The sequence below is a fragment of the Clytia hemisphaerica genome, unplaced genomic scaffold, assembly GCF_902728285.1.
Source record: "Clytia hemisphaerica strain Z4C2 unplaced genomic scaffold, Clytia hemisphaerica genome assembly, whole genome shotgun sequence".
Taxonomy (NCBI): domain Eukaryota; kingdom Metazoa; phylum Cnidaria; class Hydrozoa; order Leptothecata; family Clytiidae; genus Clytia; species Clytia hemisphaerica.
Genome location: NW_027103890.1, coordinates 1,046,037 through 1,066,967, shown reverse-complemented (window position 1 = coordinate 1,066,967; position 20,931 = coordinate 1,046,037). Strand labels below are relative to the sequence as shown.

General features: G+C 35.0%; 2 protein-coding genes across 2 annotated transcripts; both read left to right on the top strand.

Annotated features, from left to right (window-relative positions):
• The first annotated feature begins 1,735 nt into the window (after positions 1 to 1,735).
• Positions 1,736 to 3,937, top strand: LOC136808668 (uncharacterized). Its single transcript, XM_067065216.1, has 2 exons — positions 1,736 to 1,976; positions 3,433 to 3,937. The coding sequence occupies exons 1-2, from the start codon at positions 1,877 to 1,879 to the stop codon at positions 3,795 to 3,797; spliced, it is 465 nt and encodes a 154-aa protein (XP_066921317.1). The 5' UTR covers positions 1,736 to 1,876; the 3' UTR covers positions 3,798 to 3,937.
• Positions 3,938 to 11,726: 7,789 nt separating this feature from the next.
• LOC136808667 (uncharacterized) lies at positions 11,727 to 20,719 on the top strand. Its single transcript, XM_067065215.1, has 2 exons — positions 11,727 to 11,840; positions 20,288 to 20,719. Exons 1-2 carry the CDS (start codon positions 11,741 to 11,743, stop codon positions 20,575 to 20,577), a joined length of 390 nt encoding a protein of 129 aa, XP_066921316.1. The 5' UTR covers positions 11,727 to 11,740; the 3' UTR covers positions 20,578 to 20,719.
• The last annotated feature ends 212 nt before the right edge of the window (positions 20,720 to 20,931 follow it).

Here is a 20,931-nt window from a genome sequence, read left to right as displayed (position 1 = left end):
AATATAAAAAACAGCGTGGCGGAAAGGTTAAGCAGATTGATTGCATCATTGCAAGTTGACTACAAAGCAAAAAGTATATCTAACTCCCGGGGGGGTACTTCGGCAAAAATAGGTGCTGGGTATGTGCGGACGGTAAGGGTCAGGTTTTTCACCTTTCAAAGTCTCTCTAAGGGTTACAAAAATCAGGAAGTTTCAAAGTAGTCTCTCTAAGGGTGGGGAAAATCACGATTTTTAGAAAAAAATTTTGATTTTGAGAAAAAAAAATACAAAAAAGTCTCACTAAGGGTAGAAAATTTTTCAAAATCAGAAAATTTTTCGAAAAAGTCTCTCTAAGGGTCACTTTTTCACTAAAATTTGGTCTCTCTAAGGGTCGGTTTTCGGAGGTCCCGTCCGCACATACCCCTCATTCACCAACCCTAGTACCCCCCCCCCCCCGGATCTAACTATAGATCAGAACTATTAAACTTATTTTAGTTAAGCCACGGACTTTCTATCCATTACTTCATTAACTGACATTGTCAAAAATAACTCTTTTTAGCCTAACTTGTACCTAGTCCTTAAATGATAACTGTTATTGACACTTACAATTGCACGCCAATTAGTATAATAAAGTGATACAAGTGGTTCTTTGGTTACGAGAGAACTCGGTCGTTAGACCGTTGGTTATACTTCACCAATAAATACTGGGAAGAATGTTTTGAATTTACTATTGAAGTTACTTGTTAGTTTAACAAGTGCGGGAAGTGCATTATCAAGCTCAAAACATCGGTATGATTTTCCTTAAAACATTTATACGCTCCTGTTTTTCCAGCAATTATCGGCTCAAAAGACGTTGATGGAAGTGGCATTACCCTTACTATGCACTACCATGCTACTGCCTCGGGTTAGAAGCCACTAACGGGTTAATAAAACTAAAGATGTAATGATAAGGTCTGTCGATTCAGACCAAGTCCCGTCCCGTTAGTGGATGCCAGCAGCCTAGAAAAGCCATGTTCTTTAACTTATCTTACCGAGAAAATACTACTTTCGCGCGCTAAGTAATCCCGATAAACTGTTTCCCGAAAATAATGTGAAGTCGAAATTAAACGTTGTATCCAAATCGGCAGATGGAAAAAAAATCGTCGAACCGATTTGAAGAGCGACCGGGGCTGACTAAAAAAAACAAGAGAACAAATGACAACAACCAGTCAGAAAATGAATTGCTAAACATATCTTGGTACCCTGAGTATCAGAGATTGAGTTTTCAAAGAACGTATCAACCTCTGACGACCAAGTATAGAAATTTTATCGCGCATGTGTCAATCTAATCATTGTAGGAAGAATCAAAGATGAAGAGCAAACATTACCATATTAATGTCTAGCGGACTGTATCAGTATGCAGTTTACTATTACGTTAGAAAAAACTAAAGATAGAATAATGACGGATGTGAACGGAAAAAAGTTAGGATCTCCAGGTTCCAAAAGCAGGACAGTCGAGCCTCAAAAATGATTTTGTGGTTTTCGCATATAAAAAATCTCTTAACATTTATAAATCTGTCATAGAATCTGCCAGCTGAAAGTTACCCTTTAAATGAATCAGCAGTGCTGATAGACTAACTTGAGTAAATGTTCCAAAAGAATAATTCAGCTCAAACTGAATAAGTCTCTTGAAATCTTTTATTACACTTCCGTGTCAGCTCAAGAAAGAACTTGAGATGATGGGTTCGATCTGAAAGAGTCTAAATAGTAGCTGAAAGTGTCAAATAGCATTTAATCTTTATCCCATTTTTAACCAACAAGGCTTATTCTTTATGTGGACTTGGTATAAATATCGCTTCTTTGAATATTAACTTCAGAAGCTGAATTAACTTCCATCGTTTTGAAAGTCACGAAAGTCATGAACATCTTATTACACTTATTGGTAATCATCGCAGGATTTTATTTTTTACAAGATGATCCGAATTCTCAAACACCCTCAACAAGCTTGATAATTCCAGGTGAGTGAAAAAGTAATCTTTTTGGAAATTTTGAACCATAGTTTTCCGGTTCCTTATCGGTTTAATTAAAATCTGTCGGCAAAACTTTTTGTAACAAACGAAAAATATTCAAACTGATCACAAATTACTTGGTCAAAGACATCTATGTTGAACTGGACTGGAGGAAATTATTGTTTGCCGTTACTTGATTAACGCTAGGTCAGAAAAAAATGTTATTTTGAAATTTTGACTTAGGTAATTTTGATTAGAGAGTGGAAAAGCTAGAAGGAAAGTCGCGCTTCTATGCTTAACGGGCCAGACAAAATTAGAGTTAAAATTTCTGAAGAGTTTAATAAAAAGAAATTTTTAATAAAAAGCCATTGATGTGGCCATGATTTTCTTTGGTCGGCCGAGGGAGGCTCTGTCGGGTGACGGCAACCCAACATTTTTTTAAATCAAAGCTCGGCAAATATCTATTTTTGGTAAAAAAATCGTCACAAGATAAGAATCTTTAGCTAAAATTGAAATGTAAAAAAAAAATAGCGTACACCGTAATAAAAGAAATCACATTTTCAATATCCCCATATTTTTTAACAAATCTTTGCGTCACTTTAACCATAGTATAAGAAAGCCGCGGCTGGAATATGTACCGCATTGTCTTTTCAGTTAATTGCTGTTCTATCTCTGTCTCCAAGCTTTATAAGAACATCAAGGTTATCAGTTTATTATTGGTAGATAGTTTTTGAAATTTTTCTCTTATTTTCCTTCACAAAATGTTTTTTTATTGCTAGATATCTTTGAATCTGTACCCAATAGAACACTTGAACTAATTTTAGACATTTTTTCAGGGGTATTTTGTGGAAACAATAGTTTTTCGCCAAAATTAAAATTATAAGAACTATATTCAAGATGACAACTTTCCTGTCAGTTTGAATGATAAATTTTGAAAGTGCTGGCTTGAAGTTTTCACAGCATTATCTTGATGAACTTTTTCATTGATTTCTAAAAAGATTTCACTGAAATATTGTGAAGGCATTTCGAGGCACTTTATTAATTTTTGAGTTCTTTCAGCCAAGCCATTTTGTGCTTGTTTAAATTTCTTATTGTTGATCTTTCCTTTACAATGATTTTATAATGCAAGTGTATTATTAAGGGCATATCATTAATGTCTAAAACGCACTGAAAAGTAAGTATTAACGACAAACCAATAAAATTTACCATTAAAGATGCTACATTACTGATTTCTTGATCAACAAATACTCATCAAATACGACAGAGATAGAACAACAGAAATTCAGATGTTATCATTCCAGCCGCGGCTTTCTTACACTATGCTTTAACCGACGTTTTTATATTCCTAAAACCCTAAAGAAATTTCCTTATCTTTGAATGTATCTTTATGAATGTATCTAGTGTAAATCACTTTTTGCTAATTAATTTAACAATGACAAGCATTGACTGATACTTAATCTTTCAGGTGCCAGTGCAGAACCAAATGCTCCTGCCATTCCAATTCTCGTAGGAGCTGGCGCTCGCATCGCTATAAAACACATTGCAAAGCAGTTAGCCAAACGAGCGGGAAAACAAGGAGCCATATTGGCAGCCAAGAGCGGGGGAGCAGAACATACAAAAGGTAAACGAAAATCAACCCTGGGAAAACACGAGAAAGGTCAAGCAAGAAAGAATAAAGATCAAGGGAGAGCTGATGGAAAGAAACAAAAAGGAGCTAAAGATGGGAGCAAGAAGAGTAAGAAAGGGAATCGCCGTTCAAGCAGAAGAAGTCGACAGAGTGGAGGAAGTGGCAGCCGGCGAGGCGGTGGTGGCTGGTGGGGAAAGCGATAAATTGGAATTCCCCAAATATTCCGTTGTATCTTGGAAAAACTGTATTTTGAACGTTAAACGAGCAAGCACAGACTTAAATTTTCATTAGTTTTTTTGTTAGAAAGATTTGATACGTTTTACCAATAAATTCATTCACCTAACGATAATATTGTTGCTTTCATTATTTCTCTGAGTGTTTTTGGAGCTAGCATAATGTTTCCATCGCAGATTTCTAATATAAACTACTAGATATAGCTACTCTGTATTTCCCAAGCGGTGGCAGTTGACACATAACAACGCACTATTTAAAATCGCAAACATATCATATCGTTTAGTGACGTGGTGGTATACAAAACACAGACTGAAAATCCTTTTAGCACCATGGGGTACCGTGAAAAGCACAAGCCGAAATCATATATCGACCTGTGCCGACCAATCCAGATTCTATTCAGCGCAAAATCAACGCAGAGAAAAGTAACCATGACGACAATCCAAGAAGAAGCGTAATAATGAGAGGATTTCGGATAGTGCTGGGGCAAAAATTTAAATTAAGCCAATCTCAAGATATCGGCCAAAAACTGATTTTGACGTTAGAAAATACATCGAAAAAACACGTCAAAAAGACAAGTTAAATGACGTCGTTTTTTAAAACAGCGATAACTTCGATTCCATTACTACAAATAACACCAAATTTTGACTGGAGACGTTGATCGTTGATTTTAAAATAATGCATGAAAAAAATTTGAAATTTTTTGATGACGTCATCATTATTTGACGTATTTTAGTTTTTACCGACAGTAAATGACGTCATCTAAAAATTTTGAAAATTTTTCAACAAATATTTTAGAATCGTTAATCTATGTCTCCAGTCAAAGTTTGGTGTTGATTGCATTAATATACTTGAAGTTATCGCTGTTTTCAATAATGGTGTCAATTTAATCTTATCTTACTTATGACGTGTTTTTTCGATGTATTTCCTAACGTCAAAATAAGTTTTTGGTCGATATCTTGAGATTGGCTTAATTTAAATTTTTGACCCAGCACTTTCCGAAATCCTCTAATTAATACGCTTCTTTTGAGCTATATGCGAAAGTTAAGGAACAATGGGAAGCGGTGGAAAAATCAGGAAATATGTTTGGGACTTGCCTTAACTCACCTGTTAAAATATGCGCCGTTAAAACTATTCTTATGCTTGAAGTGCATTAGCTATCGTGGCTAGCCATCGGGCGTAGTAAGGGTGACTTTGGAAGACTTTGAATAGCTTTGAAAATTTGAAAATTAGATATTTCGAAATGAAAAAAAAAACGATAAGTCGCTAGCGAATATGCTTCATGCGAGAATGGGAGAATTCCGATCTAAGACTGTATACACGAAAGCCATTAGGAAACCAATCGATATCTCTAAGGGAGACGATGGGGAGACTATTTGAATAGCCATAAAACATAAAGCTGTTTAAACTGACAACAGTAAATGTGAGTACAAACAAATAATTGAATATCCTTGATAACAAAATAATTCTAAACCGATTCGATTTGATAATGACTCTAATTCTAGTGTGTTACCATAATGGGCGCGTTTACACTGGAAGGTTTTCTTAATTCCTTAATTAAAGCCATCAAAGTTAAACAAATACATTTATGATGGATGACTGGTTTATTACAGTTCTTTGTAGGTTCATGAGATATATTATAACATGTTGATTGATTTTGCTTAAGGCTTCCCATTGGTTATTTTTTATTGAGAGTTCCAGTTTTGCCTTTGACTGGTTGATATTGATATATACAGGGTGTCCGGAAAAAAGTACATATAAATACATCACTCGAAATGTGTAAACATATTTGTTGTAATGGTTGTACTCATTAACTGCACTCGTCTTGCACATAAACAACACCGTTTGTTAAAGGCTGCTCCTACCCTACCTTTAAGACAATAAAGTTTATGACTTTTATTTAAGAAAAATCAAATGAAAGTGACAAGCAACTGACTTTTTGTTGCGTACACGCTTCTATTGTAAAACATGAAAGATTTTTATAAGTACAATTTTACCATGGAGGTAATAAGAAATAGATGGAGAATAAATGACTTTTATTTCATTGTACCTAATCATCGGAAGCAAACGGCTCCTTGGTTGCAATGGGAAAAAGTGATTAATTTTGTGTGCACTCATGGGAATATTTAAGTTCATAAAAAGCTGAATAAAAAGGTGTTGGATTTTTAACAGCTCTATTGTGAGATAATAGCTTTGTTGATCAAAATGAGAAAAAGCTCGCCGGAACAAGCACAAAATCCTATATTTTTAAGTTCCCCCTCTCATAAAATCATCGATAGATTTAAAAAAAAATCTATATTACGATCAGGTAACCTTTAAATTAATCATCCATCAGAATTTGAAAGCCCCCTCCCTTTTAGACGTAAAGATTTCTAATGAAGAAATTTTCAAGGAAAATGTGCTGAAACTCTCAAAATTAGCAATATGTTTGCCCAAAAATACATCGATATGAAATCATAGAACTATTGTAACCCTACTACGAGAAAACTATTTTTGTATCGCGTTTGAACAAGAACTTTTTGCATAAAATGTTTATTTCAATCAGGATAACATTCTCACTTCTGTTCTTATAAATTTACATTTCGGATTTTTTTACTTCCAATGATAGTAAATCAAAGAAAACCGATTTGAATGAAAATATAAAAGAATTTAACGATAACTTAGGCATTACCGAGTCATTTATTCTCCATCTATTTCTTATTACCTCCATGATTTTACTAAGGAAACCTTCCATTGTGAACGCACCCAATGTTATAATCTCTTTCCAAATTCTAACAGGAATTTGAAAAAAATATGAATTTTGTGTCTAAGGACTCTAAGGGACTTTTTGAGTTAGATTTCTTTAGAAAAGAATTTTCTTCCATTCTAGGACAAAACAACTTGGTAATTGACTGAGAAGAAAAGATGACAAAGGAGATTTTATATTCATATTTAGAAAGTTTTCACAAAGTTGATGAAAAAGTACGTGTAAAAATTGCAAGTGATATCAGTGCTGTGATAAAAGAAGAGCCTAATTCTCCGGATATGTTTCTAACTGGAAGCTCAAAAGAAGGGTCATTTTTGGTGTCTTTTATGATTCCTGTAGAAAACAAAAACCCTGACATTGATATAATGGCCGTAGTAGACGTAGATGGATTTACAGAAGTGATATCTTCTTCATTAGCGGAAACAGACTATCCAGGCTACTACATCATCAAACAAATACCGGAAGAGTGTGAAGAAATAACATTTTCCTTTTTTAAAGGTGAATGTTCGCTTATTAAAGATATAGCATCACCGTTCATTGAGATTGATCTGCAAGATTTGAAGTTTGAGAATGGATGTCCGTCAATAACTGGGTTTTTCTCTATTTTCTATGATAAAGTAAATGAACCGGAGGAAATGTCAACTGAGGAGCTTTGTTTGTTTAAAATATTAGAAAAAATGATGGTTGACATGGTGCTAAGTTTACGAATCAACTTCTGGCCAGAAATAACAGCAGAATGGTTCACGAGAGACCGATATTGGCCGGATCCACTGACTATATGTGAAATTCGTGAAGTAGGATGTTGTTTAGTTCGAAAGGCGATTGGAAGTGAAGAACGAACGTGGAGATTATCTTTTTCTGAAGCTGAAGTTATCTTGGCAAGTAAACAAACTCGTTTTCAAAAGACGAGCTACTTATTGGCCAAGGTAATTTTTACTTTGGAAACCCATGCTCTTTTTGATGGAGAAAAAGATCGAAAATTATCTTCGTATCTCCTTAAAACTGTTTATCTTTTCACAATAGAAGAAACACAACCAGAAGAATTGGAGCAACTTGAACAATCTCGAGATTATTTAGGATTTGTATCAATGATGTTCGAAAGGTTATCACAAGCCTTTAAAGCTGGTTATCTGCCTTGCTTTTTTGTACCTGTGATGAATCTTTTACATGGTTTTAATGAAAACTTCCTAAATGATGTGGCAGATCAGTTTGACGATCTTTTCAAAAACGAAGATGCTTTAATTGAAAAACTTGTTGAGAGTTTCAAGAAGAATCAAATCTTGACACTTTACTCTGAAGAATCTACCCACACATCAGAATCGACCTGAATGACCAGAACATTGACTGATTCTTGCATTCACCCAAATATAGTTATAATTATTACAACAAGAAATTTGTACGAGTTTCAATCCCACAATTCATTTCAAATGATGAAAAACCGGAAAAGTTGTTACAGTATGTGGCCCCCAAAACGGCGATCAAATTTGAAATTTCTCTCAAATCTAGAGGAAAAGAGATTTTACAAAAGTTTTTGCTGCATAAAAAACTTTAACAACTCTACTTTATTTCCTGGAAGTTTTTTTTCAAAATTTTCAATTTCAACAATATTTTTCAATCGCTTAAAGATAGGTAGCTTTTTTCTAATGGCCCCCAAAACGGAGGTTTGAAATTTTAGCGATTTCTCGAGATATCTTTAAGATATGAATAAAAAATTTTGACCATAGTTTTGAAATATGATTTAGAGGGTTTTGGGCATAAATTTATTTGATAAAATTTTTACATTATACCCTTGGTTGTCAAAATGCAGGTTTGGGGCCCCCAAAACGGAAGTGTAGCTAAATCAAATTATTAAGCCCAGTGGTAATAGGGGGGGGGGGAACTATGAATATATTTGTGTTTTCCCTTAAATTTACGACCCGATGGATGTAAAATTTATGAATTTAATGAAATATTTCAAGATTTTCGATATTGCAAAGTCCAAACTGAAAATTTAGAAATTTTCAAAATGACAATTTTGATTTAACAACGTCTTAATCAAGTTTTTGAAAACAAATCTCTTTTGAAAATAGTTCCATTCATGTATGGAATAAGCTGTGAAAATTTTAGAAAAAAAGCTTAACTGAAACTGAAAATATTAAGCTTTAAAGATATTTTTCTCCTATATTTTGCAAAAAAATGACAGAATTTGCCGTTTTTGCTGATTCAGCGAAAAAATTTATATATAATGTTAATTTTTTGTTATAAACTATTAACTCAAGGTGATAGGAATAGAATTCCAAGATTTTTTGCTGTTTCTCATATTTAGAATTTTCGGTTTTGTCAATGCTGATTCTAATGCTCCGAAATACTGGTTGACCTTCAAGATGCTATATCTTTTACCCAGCCTCTAAAGTCACAGATGTATTTGCATTTTCTGAACGGCATTAGGTGTAGAAAGTTTCCTATACCCCGTTTTCATAACTTATTTTCAATATCCAAGGAGCTAGAGTGAGTTATATGCAATTTTTATCTAATTTTGGTGTTAAAATATTTCCTTTTGACGCGAATATGTTATTTTGAATCCGTCTCAAACCAGCAAAAACATGCTCATTTTGAAGCATAACTATCATTCTTTCAAAATAAACAAAAATCGTTTAATTCTCATAAATCTACAAGTCAGAATCTTCACTTTAATGAAAACCTCCGTTTTGGGGGCCGTCTCCGTTTTGGGGGCCATATACTGTATCTGTCTTATAATATTGTAAGTAATTAAGATACAAGAGTAATTAATGCAAAGGGGGATGGGATGGCAAGTCGTACAAACGAATAAATTTGTGCAGATTTGTTACTATTTTCAGATCTACCGCGATGTGAAATTATATTCATACACGCCTTTCTCACTGGGACCCCTTCCCACTGGAAAAATTGGCCAAAATATCGTTCCAATTGGAAAATTATACTCTAGAATTTGTCCCCACCGAAAATAATCAGTAAAATAAATACTCACTGTGAAATATCGTGTTTTTCCATTTCTCACATCCCCACCAAAATTTTCAAATTTTAGTCTAAATTTCATAACTTAATGACCATTTTAGAAAGTTGATTTTTGATTTTCGTAATTTCGTAACCCTTACAAAGAGAAAAGACTCTGAGGGGCTTTCGAGAGTGTGAAAAAGGGACTCTTATGGCTCGCACATACCCAGCACCCATTTTGCCTGAGTACTCCTCCCGAACCCCAGACATAAAAAAATATTGGAAAATCTATACCCATCGATGTTCACAAAGGAGGCGTTTAGAAAATGCACTGCACAATCATATATTTGTCATAAATATTTCATACTTATGAGTAATCATTATTAATCACAATGGGATTCACGACAAAGTCTTCCTTTGTTTACTGGTGTCAATTTTAACAAACCCTGGATTTATAGAGCCCAAAGGGCTAGATATTGTGCTTTTGCTAAAAAGTGTGCCTAATTTAGGTAGGAAATTCTACCTAAACGTGACTTTACAATATGGCTTCAGCGCTTGACCAGTCAGAAGCTTCGTGGGTTTTCGAAAACCATAGCAGTAATATTTTTCGCGATATTCACTTTTTTTGCTTGGAAGAGCTTAAAGCACTCCATCTAGCCCATCATGCTTTATGAATCTATTGTTTAGTACCGACCGACTTCCCTGCACCATCTTTGGCCAAAGTGGAAGAACATACTTTCGGCAACCGGTAATCGATACTTAAATTTGCTTTTTGATATTTTTTATGACGCTGAGTCCTGTGACGTAGACTAGAAGCATTTGAAGTCGCCATTTTGAAAGAAAAATACAAAAATTCCGAATTTTAAATCACTACTTGGAATTAAAAAATATAATTAAGAATGGGAAGCAAATATAAATAACAGATTGGCAATCCCTTTTTCTGAAACAAAACTATTGTTTCATACTATTTCTATTTCCAAAAACAACTAAAATCTCGCCTAAGCAAAAAAGACCATATCATACCGGGCCACTTAATCGCGCCATCCAGTCTACAGAAAAGCTTTAAATAGACCCCGGGCTACCCTTTAAATCGAATAGAAAATAGCATGTAACAGATGCACGAATTCTATTAAATGGGCTAATAAGATATCTTTGGGTGCGTTTACATTGGAAAGCTTCCTCAATTAAATTTATAGAATCTTTCATGTTTTACAATACAAAGCGTACACGTGATAAAGAGTCGAACGCATTGCATTGTTACTTTGAATTGATCATCCTTGATATGAGTCGTAAGCTCTATTGTCTTAAAGGGAGGGTAGGAGCATAAATATATAAACCCGAAGGGCTAGATGTCGTACTTTTACTGAAAAGTTTGCCGATGTTAGGTAGGAAATCCTACCTAGGTTACGTGGTATTACCAAAGAATATCATCACTTGACCAATAAGAAGTTTCGCGGGCTTTCAAAACAACAGCAGTAATATTTTTTGGGATATTCACTTTTTTTTGCTTGGAAGAGCTTAAAGCACGCCATCTAGCCCTTCAAATCTGTGGGTAGGAGCACCCTCTAAAACGAAAGATTTTATTAAGGAAACATGGATGCGTGTAATGAACAAAAGGTTTTGTGATTTCAAGCACGGATGACGGATGAAAAAAATTTGAAACAGTGCAAGCAGCGTTGTTGATGTGTAAGACGAATGCAATTATTGAGTACAACCATTACAACAAATATGTTTACAGATTTCGAGTGATGTATGGATATCAACCAATCACAGGCGGCTTTGGAAATATCAATAAAAGAAAATCTAACAATGAGAAGCCTGCCTTGAGTAAAATCAATAATTACTCTGATGGATTTAATTAAGGAAACCTTCCAGTGTAAACACACCCTTTGGCTTTCATCGAAACTTTTTAGCAATTTACCAACAATGATAATGACCTATTTGTAACAGTTTTATTGCACTTCCGTGTCAAAAGGCTAAAAATTAACAAGATAATGGATTCCCAGAAAATTAGGCCAAAAGTGATTTTCTATCTGAAAACATCTGAAAGGATTTTCAAAGACAAGCATTGTGTTTCAATATAGGGTACTTTTTCTACCCATAACTATTATATCATACTATTTTCGTTTCCTTAAAATCAGCACACTATAAATAGCGCTCCTCAAAATAAATCGCAGACTGAGTTTGAAAAGCATCGTTTCCAAACAGACGAAAGTCATGAACATCGTATTGCACTCATTGGTAATTATTGCAGGATTTTATTTTTTACAAAATGATCCGAATTCTCAAAAATCCTCCACAAGCTTGATAATTCCAGGTAAGTCCGTTTCTTTTTGTTATTTTTCAAGGTCGACGATCTCAATTTTTTTCGGTATTTAAGAGTAAGTTGGTGCAGACCTTTTACTATAAGTTTTTAATCTTTAATCTTAATTACATAAATTCATTTTTCTTTACCTCCATACGTTCTTTTATAAAAACAAAATATACAAGAACATATAGACTGGGAATCCAGTCGTTTATAACGTTTTTGTTGAAAGCGGGAAATTTTTATGTCGGGATATGGTTAAAATAAACGACTGGGCTAAGGTGGTTTCCGTAGCTTACGGGAGTTCCAGCAGGGCCCGCAGATTTCTGCGGGGTGGGAAAACAATCATATACAACAAAATATATAAACAACTAAAAATTTCAGCCAATGAGAATTTCTAAGTGAAAGAAAAAAAAACAAACCAAAACAAACCAACAAGACCCCCTGGAAATGTTTTCCAAAAACATGAAAAAAGAGAATTTTTATGAAAGGTTTTTTTGTGCACAAAATATTCTAGACGACTATATTGATGCTCCTGTCAAGTTTTCTACTTCCTATTTTTTACTGAGTTAAGTCGTCTAGCATGCTAGACTAAAGAACATAAGGCTTTTGTGACCAAAGTATTAAGAACAAGTTTAGAACAAAGCTTAAACTCAAAAAGTTAAGAACATTCGAAGGTTTAAAAAAAAACTTGGATGTTCTTATAAAAAAAACATATAATGTCAACAATGACTGTAATCGTATTTTTTCAGGGGCGAATGCAGAACCCATTGCACCGGCCATTCCATTCATCGTAGGAGCTGGCGCTCGCTTCGCTATAAGACACTTCGCTAAACACATAGCAAGGCGAGCTGGAAGGCGAGGTGCCATATTGGCAGCGAAGAATGGCGGAGCAGAGCATACAAAGGGGAAAAGAAAGTCAACCAAAGGAAAACATCAGAAAGGTCAAGTGAGGAAGAATAGAGATTGAAACAGAGCGCTCGAAAAAAAACAAAAGGGTGGTAAAGATGGAAGTAGGAGATCAAACCGTCGAATGTTTGGAAAAAGACGCAGAATCAGACGAACAAAAATAAGACGCACGAAAAGCAGACGCGCAAGGAGCAGACGCGCAAGGAGCCGACGCAGTCAAAAAGGCAGGAGGAGCAGAATCAAGCAGGGCAGACGAAGTAGAAGTAGACGCACAAGGAAGAGACGCAGCCGAACAGGCAGAAGAAATAGAAGAACAAATCGCCGATTGTCAGGGAGAGGAAACCGAAAAAACCGACGGAGTGGAAACCGAAGAAGCGGTAGAGGCTGGTTTAAAAAACGATGAAATATTAAAATCCCAAAATGAGTTTTTTTACTTTGTGTTATAAACTTCTGTTTTTTTAGGGTAGAGACTAGCTTTTGATGTGAACAATGTTCGGGCTGACTAAGATATTTGAGGCATGTTTTTAACCGTATTCTTTAAAGATCTCTGGCCCTTCGGAAGAGATAATAAAAAAAATATTAGCAATTTCAATCCGGTAATTTTATTTTGCTTTTTTAAATTTTGTTGTAGTAAAGCATTTCTTAGGGGGTATTTTCTACAGAATGTATTTTTTGTGAAAAATTGCATTTTTTTTCGAACGAAAAAATAAAAAAAACATATTATACTAGAAAAGTTCCACGTCTTTTATAAGGATGGTGATTTTCATTTCATCATGGATATTCGGCATATACTAAAAGACGGATCGACGGATCAACGGATCGACGGATTACTAAAACACGAATCGTCGTACTTTAAATTACTAAAACACGGATCGTCGTATTTCGGATTACTAAAAGACGGATCGTCGTATTTCGGATTACTAAAAGACGGAACGTCGTATTTCGGATTACTAAATCACGGATCGTCCTCGTGTGAAGAAATTCCTCGTGTGCTAGGTTCCTCCTTCTTCTTCTTAAAATTTTTGAAAATAGTTGCAGTGACCTGGTAGTGTGAAATTGTCGATTGTTGAAGAAAATATGTAAGGCATACACTGACTATTTTCATCGTTTGCTACGTTTGCTGAATTTTCAATCTAATGTAGCAAGAATGGGCTCTTGGGTCAATGTTAGTTAAATATATAGAAATCTTGTCATTGCTGTTGTTTTTCTCGATTTTGGACTTTGATGATGATTATATAACTTTCACGTTTTAAGCACGTTTACACACATCTCTTTTCCTGTTATCTTTTTATTCTTTGACATAATGCAATAAAGTCCAATAAAAAAAGAAGACTTTTTTAATCACATGGTAATTACAGCTTTAATTACATTCGATAATTTGGGAGTTGAATTATATCCATAATGCACAAATTTGACATTCTCAAAGGTCAAAAGAGTATAAAATTTCTTGCTTTACGATTTTGTTGTTACTTCCTTTGAATGTTATCTAATAAAGGACGAAATAAAATAAAACATATAGTTTTATCCGGGAGGGGGGGGGCACCCAGGCAAAACGACCGACGGGTATGTGCGGACCCGCAAATTTATTTCCGTACATTGACGGGAGTATCTCATCTTGACGGTCGGGAGTATCACATCTTGACGGTCAGGAGTATCATCGACGGGCGGGAGTATCTTAAACTTATCTTAAACCTTGGAATATCGACCCGACCGGGGTTCGAACCCACCAACTGAAAGAATTTCTTATCAGAAACCCAGCGCACTATCCGTTGAGCCACACTCGCACAGCAGAATACAAAATTTGGAAATACTTATAGAATGACAAAAAAGACGGGGGTAATGTTATTATGATATGGGTAAAATTGCCCCTTTTTTTAACCTGACTGAAATTCGAGCCGTTACTAGCAACCCTGCGGGGCCCAAGGCGCCGAGTATGCACCCGGCACAGTGACAAGCCGTTACTAGCAACCCTGACCTGACCAAACAACAAAACCAAACAACAAAAATGAGATATTCCCGACCGTCGATGATACTCCTGTCCATGTACGGAAAAAAAATTTGCTGCGGACCCTAAGGGTGTGTTTTTCGAAATAACCAAAATGCACTGTAAGGGTGTGTTTTTTTCTCAATGCACTGTAAGGGTACAAATTTCAAGTTCTAATGGTCGTTCAGATTGAATTCTACTGTTTCTACTTCAAAGTACATTTCAATTTTTGATTTTTTTTTGCCTGCGGCGCAAATCTTTCTTTTCGGAAAATTCAAAAGCTTATTTTTCTGTTAATATGCCAATCAAGAGAGTCATTTTGAGTCAAGTTAGAAGGGTTTTAGCTAGTCTAAGAAGTTATATTTTATAAAATTTTTCTAGTCGGACCCAACCATGGTGTCGATGGTGGGTCCTCCTGATTAATTCAAATGATATTGCACACTATTTCAGACTATAGCTTTCTATTTAAAAAAAAATACGACGATCTGTGTTTTATTAATCCGAAATACGACGATCCGTGCTTTAGTAATCCGAGATACGACGATCTGTGTTTTAGTAATTTAAAATACGGCGATCCGTCTTTTAGTAATCCGAAATACCACGATCCGTGTTTTAGTAATCCGAAATACGACGATCCGTGTTTTAGTAATCCGTCGATCCGTTGATCCGTCGATCCGTCGATCCGTCTTTTAGTATATGCCTGGATATTCTCGTATTCTCAACTTTTTGGGGAAAATCATCCTGAAATATCCTTACTGTATTCCTTAGGCTAGGATCCAAACACAGCATCAATCTAACATCTGATACATAGGGAATACATACATCAAGCTAAGATTTGGTATATTTGTGAAACACTTTAGCAATACTGGTAAATTGCTCTAAAGTTTGCGTTCTTGGTTTCAGTTGCCAAAATCTATGATGTCGATATTCTTAACATATTGTTAATTTTTTGGCTAATTTCATCATGAATATCAAGCAGATATTCAATAGATAAAAGTTTGTTATTGAAAGCAAAATTTGTAAAAAGAATCTACCCTGGTATAATAGCCGTGGTGTATCAGAAATTATTCAATGACTGTTTGTGCTTACAGCTATATGATATTCTTATATTATATAAAAGAAAAAGCGTTAATGTTGTTAGTAATGATCAGAAAAAACTAGAGGTTTATCCTATACGTTGCCGATAACAAATCCAATCAAAAGCTCTGGGGGAGGCTATTTAAATAAAAAGGCCTCATTGAAAGGTAAATCTTTCGATATCCCATGACAAAATAACAATCAAAACAACCATTATCATAATGACTTATAATAAATGAGAGTTTTAAGATTTCATATGGAGCAATGTAAGGGTAGTGGAATTCACAAAATATGGAGGATTTCCTACTTTTGGTTTCGCCTGGACTTCACTTGTAAAAGTATTTTTGACTGATACAGCACATCGAAGCGTCGAATCAGTTGAAAGAGATATAAAGAGATATGTCGGACCAAGGGAAATCATATGCATGTTTAGGCGTTTTCTATAATTACGATGAACAATTAAGGACAGTACTTTTAAGTATATGCTCTGAAAAAAACAGAAAATACCCAGGCGAAGAAGCGCCTTTTATCACTGGAAGCTTAAAAGAAGGGTCTTTGTTAGTACCTTTGATGATAAAAGTCGAAAATAAAGATTATGATTTGGATATGATGATGGTTTTTGAAAACCTCCCCGAGGATCGGTCACGTAATATGATGATGGAAACAGAATATCCTGGTTACTACCTCCTCAATGTTGACGATGACCAGACATCGAGAGATTTTGATGAAAAGTCAATTTCCTTCCTCAAAGGTGAATGCTCAATCAAAGATGTTCGTAATAGTGGAAATAAATTTATAGATGTTTTCGAGTTTAAAAAAGGGTGTCCCTCAGTAACTGGGCGTTTATCTGATAATGCCAGTGAATTACATCCAGACCAAGAAATCGACGAATCGGTTATCAATCATCCCTTGGTGCAAGTGGTGAGCCATATGATGGTGGATTTGGTATTGAGCTTACAAATCAACTTCTGGCCAGAAATAACAGCAGAATGGTTCACAAGAGATCGATATTGGCCGGATCCACGGACTATATGTGAAATTCGTGAAGTGGGATGTTGTTTAGTTCGAAAGGCGATCGGAAGTGAAGAACGATCGTGGAGATTATCTTTTTCTGAAGCTGAAATTATCTTGGCAAGTAAGCAAACTTGTTTTCAAAAGATGAGCTACTTATTGGCCAAGGTAATTTTCACTTTGGAAACCCATGCTCTTTTTGATGGAGAAAAAGATAAGAAATTATCTTCGTATCTCCTTAAAACTGTTTATCTTTTCACAATAGAAGAAACACAACCAGAAGAATTTGAGAAACTTGAACAATCTCGAGATTATTTAGAATTTGTATCAATGATGTTCGAAAGGTTATCACAAGCCTTTAGAGCTGGTTATCTGCCATGTTATTTCTCAAAGGAAATAAACCTATTACACGGCTTTGATAGAAATTTCCTAAATGACGTTGCTTATCGATTCGATAATACTTTTCAGCTGGAACTTGACATTTTAATCAAAAAACTTGTTCAGAATTTCAAGGAGAGCCGACTTTACAAGATTTTTTCGGCAGAACCCATTCAGATAACACCCTGAACTATTTTAAAAATATTGTTTTTTGTTTTTTTCATTACTATAATGTATGAAATGGGGATGATTTTGATAGCTCCTGAATTGGACTTTTCCAGAAAATAACTGTTGAGGAGATCCATTTCCGCTCCAAGGGGATAAGGATTGATATGTAGGGGAATTCCATAGGGATATACAAAATGTTGTCAAAAAATAACAGGAATTCCATGGGGGTAACTTTTAAAAATCTTACTAAAATTTAAAATTCTAGAGTTTTAAACTAAATTTGCCTGGAATTCCATGGGGTTACAGTATTTCCAGCAACAAAACTTTGGACCTCCTCAACAGGGGGTGTACAGTTTTTCTTCGGATAAGCTCATTGAGCATTCAAAAATTTAGTTCACATAATCTAGCAGATACAATTTTCTGTAAAAGTAATACTATTTTTTCAGTATTTAAAGAATTACCTCTCAAATTAGAATTTTTAGGGCAAAATAGACCATATTATGAACAAAAGATTCCCTCAACCGCTAAATTAAATTCAGCGAAACTTTTTTCTATTAAGTATATAAGCTTTTTTTTTTCATAAAAATATAATTTATAAGAATATTAGTTATGAAATTAGGCAAAAAATATGTCGTTCTTTATTGTCGTTTTTTCGTTTTTTGTCGTAATTTGTCGTTTTTATTCGTTGCTCGTTTTTTCTTCGTTATTTCATAGTGTCTTTATGGTGGTCTCATTTTGGCACTTACACTCCCTCTAAACATGTCTATTTTCAACTTTTCAACTTTTGAAGTTTTTCAAATAGTTTCAACCAACAATTTTACAAAATTAACTTCAACAATCAACACACACTTTTCACAGCTTTCAACTTTGGCTCACCTGGTAGGTTCATGTTTGTTTTTGTGTGTCAGCCATTTTGTTTTGCTTTTTTAGGTGTGTCTTAGGTTAAAGTTAGGAATTTCTCACTCATTTTTCTCATCATGTTTTGACTTAACTTTACTTTAGACTTAGATTTCCTTTCACAAATTCTATTTATTCAGACTTAAATTCCTTTCATGTATTTTAATTTCAATTAGCCTTAAATTCATTTGTCAATTAAGACTTAGTCATTTTTTCATTTTTTTTTTTTCAATTATTTGAACATAAGTTATTTTACATCTTCAGTTTGAACAATACCAATATCAATATCATCGATCCGTTACAAATTCGAGTTAACTTTACTCTGTGTGTACTACAATTCGTTTGTCAATTCTAGTTTGAATTTCCTTACGGACGGTGCATTACAACATTGGTTTCCAAACCGTTCCAAGTATCAATGCTTCTCCAGTAAAGTGAACTCGTTTGGCATCCTCTAATGCCGTCTTCAGAAAAATTATTTTTTTAATTCGAGATTGATTGTGCTTACGTTGAGGTCGATTTCGAATAACGAGTTTCTGAGATGCTTATATACTTCCATCATATCCCCGATTTTACGCCGGTCTTAAGACAGAGTAGGTTCATGACTTATTGACGTTCTTCGTATGAATGGTTTCCATAACCACCGACAAGCCTTGTGGCCCTGCGTTGAACACTTTCAATTGCATTAGAGTGTTTTATCAGCCGTGGAGACCAAACTGCTTGCGTGTACTCAAGGTGAGATCTCACAAATACAATGAAAAGTGTGCGAAGTATCTCGGGAGAAAGGAAGTCGGAAGTCGAAGCTTCTGTTAATCAAACCAACGATTGATTAAGCCTTCTTGATCTTGGTGTAGATGTGCTCTTCGAGATTTAATTCACTTTCGATGATCACTCCGAGACCCCTCTCTTGATCGACATTCGACATGTTCTAGGACAAAGTGAAGTTATAGGTCATAGAAAGGCTTCCATTGGAGTTAAAGACCAGCAAAAAATGGGTGTTTTTTGACTCCAGCGAGCAGCCTATTTTTAGAGGCTGTAACCTTCAATGGAAGAAATTCCAGAAGATTTTCCAGCCTCCTCGTTTATTCGAAACCCCCGTTTATTTGGAACCTAATAGTTCGTGTCATGCGTGAAGTATCAGAATCTACTCAGAGAGTACTCTCTACCCTGGAAAAGAACATTAACTTAGATGTTTAAGTCTTGAAAAGCGCCTGAGCTCATGATGGTAGAAAGAATTTACCTTTAAAAAAGTACTTTTCAAAATAGAATTCCCCTAATGAATATTAATTCCGAAAAGCACATTTGGGGTGATGTGACATAATTTTATTGTCACATGATGCAAGTCTTTAACCATGGTAACCTCATAACACTGTATTAAGGAATCCCCCCTTTAAGAAAATTTATGCTGACTATTAAAAAGCTTTAGCATTCTATATAGTAAATCACAAATAGGTTTTGATTTAAATGAATGTTTATCATGCTTTAGCTTTTAATAATTTAAATTTTGTGATGTTATAGTAACCCTCTATGTTTTGAAGAGAATCTTACTATACTAAAGACTGTTTGTTTTGTCAATTGGCAAATTCCCTATGGAAAGTATAGTACAGTTTCCAAAATAAATGTTCTTAGCTCGCCTATATATAAAGGATAAATATCTAGTGGTAGTTAAAGCTGAAAGCATCTACAAAGTTAGTAGAAAGGTTAAAGAAGAATAAATTTGAAACAGGAGCAGTCATGAACGTAATATTGTCGTTGTTAGTAGTTATCGCAGGATTTTATTTTTTCCAAGATGATCTGAATTCTCAAACATCCTCCACAAACTTGATAATTCCAGGTGAGGTTGTGTTTCAAAGTCTAACGTTTTAAACCGTTCCATGGTAGCCCATGGAACTTTGTCGATGATTCTTACTTTTGGATACGTCCCTTCTTAACAGATCTTACATCTTTCTAATTACAATAATATGAATTGCTACCTGAAGATTGATATCACCAATGATGACGTAACCTAATTAATCATACCTTTTCCCCTCTCTTTTAGGTGCACAAGCTTTTGCTCCTGCAGTCCCGATCTTAGTTGGAGCTGGCGCTCGCTTAGCTGCTAGACAGATTGGCAAGCATGTAGCGAAGCGAGCGGCAAAACAAGCTATGATAATGGCAGCCAAAAATGGAGGCGCCGAGCATACAAAAGGTAAACGAAAATCAACCGAAGGAAAACACGAGAAAGGTCAAGCAAGGAAGAATAAAGATCAAGGAAGAGCTAATGGAAAGAAACAGAAGGGAGCTAAAGATGGGAGTAAAAAAAGCAAGAAAGCGAATCGTAGAAGATAAACTGAGATATGGCCATCCAACAATTAAGCACAAAATACAAGCCACTGTTGACTATTGTACATAATGTAATGATAAATAAAATATTGATTTAACGCACCAATGCACATCAAATTTTAATCTAATAAGATATTTCAAATGTTAAGCCCATTTCTTCTCTCTTTCCTTTCCATATGGTATCGAGACAACAATTACCCTTCCAATCTCTATCGGTGGCTTAGCCAAGTGAAAACCTTTCTTTTAAATAATTTCTTACCACCGTTCCACATCCCTGTTTCGGAGCATCCCCGGTGGAAATCCGTGAAGAAAAACCCTCCAAATAGCTTTGAGTCCCAGTAAAAAAAGCAGTTACCTTGG

Bases quoted from the DNA above. Each gene is read 5' to 3' on its own strand.
- LOC136808668 (XM_067065216.1), top strand. From the start codon at position 1,877: ATGAACATCTTATTACACTTATTGGTAATCATCGCAGGATTTTATTTT. The intron at 1,977-3,432 runs GTGAGTGAAAAA...TTAATCTTTCAG, and splicing joins AACAAGCTTGATAATTCCAG to GTGCCAGTGCAGAACCAAAT.
- LOC136808667 (XM_067065215.1), top strand. From the start codon at position 11,741: ATGAACATCGTATTGCACTCATTGGTAATTATTGCAGGATTTTATTTT. The intron at 11,841-20,287 runs GTAAGTCCGTTT...CCTCTCTTTTAG, and splicing joins CACAAGCTTGATAATTCCAG to GTGCACAAGCTTTTGCTCCT.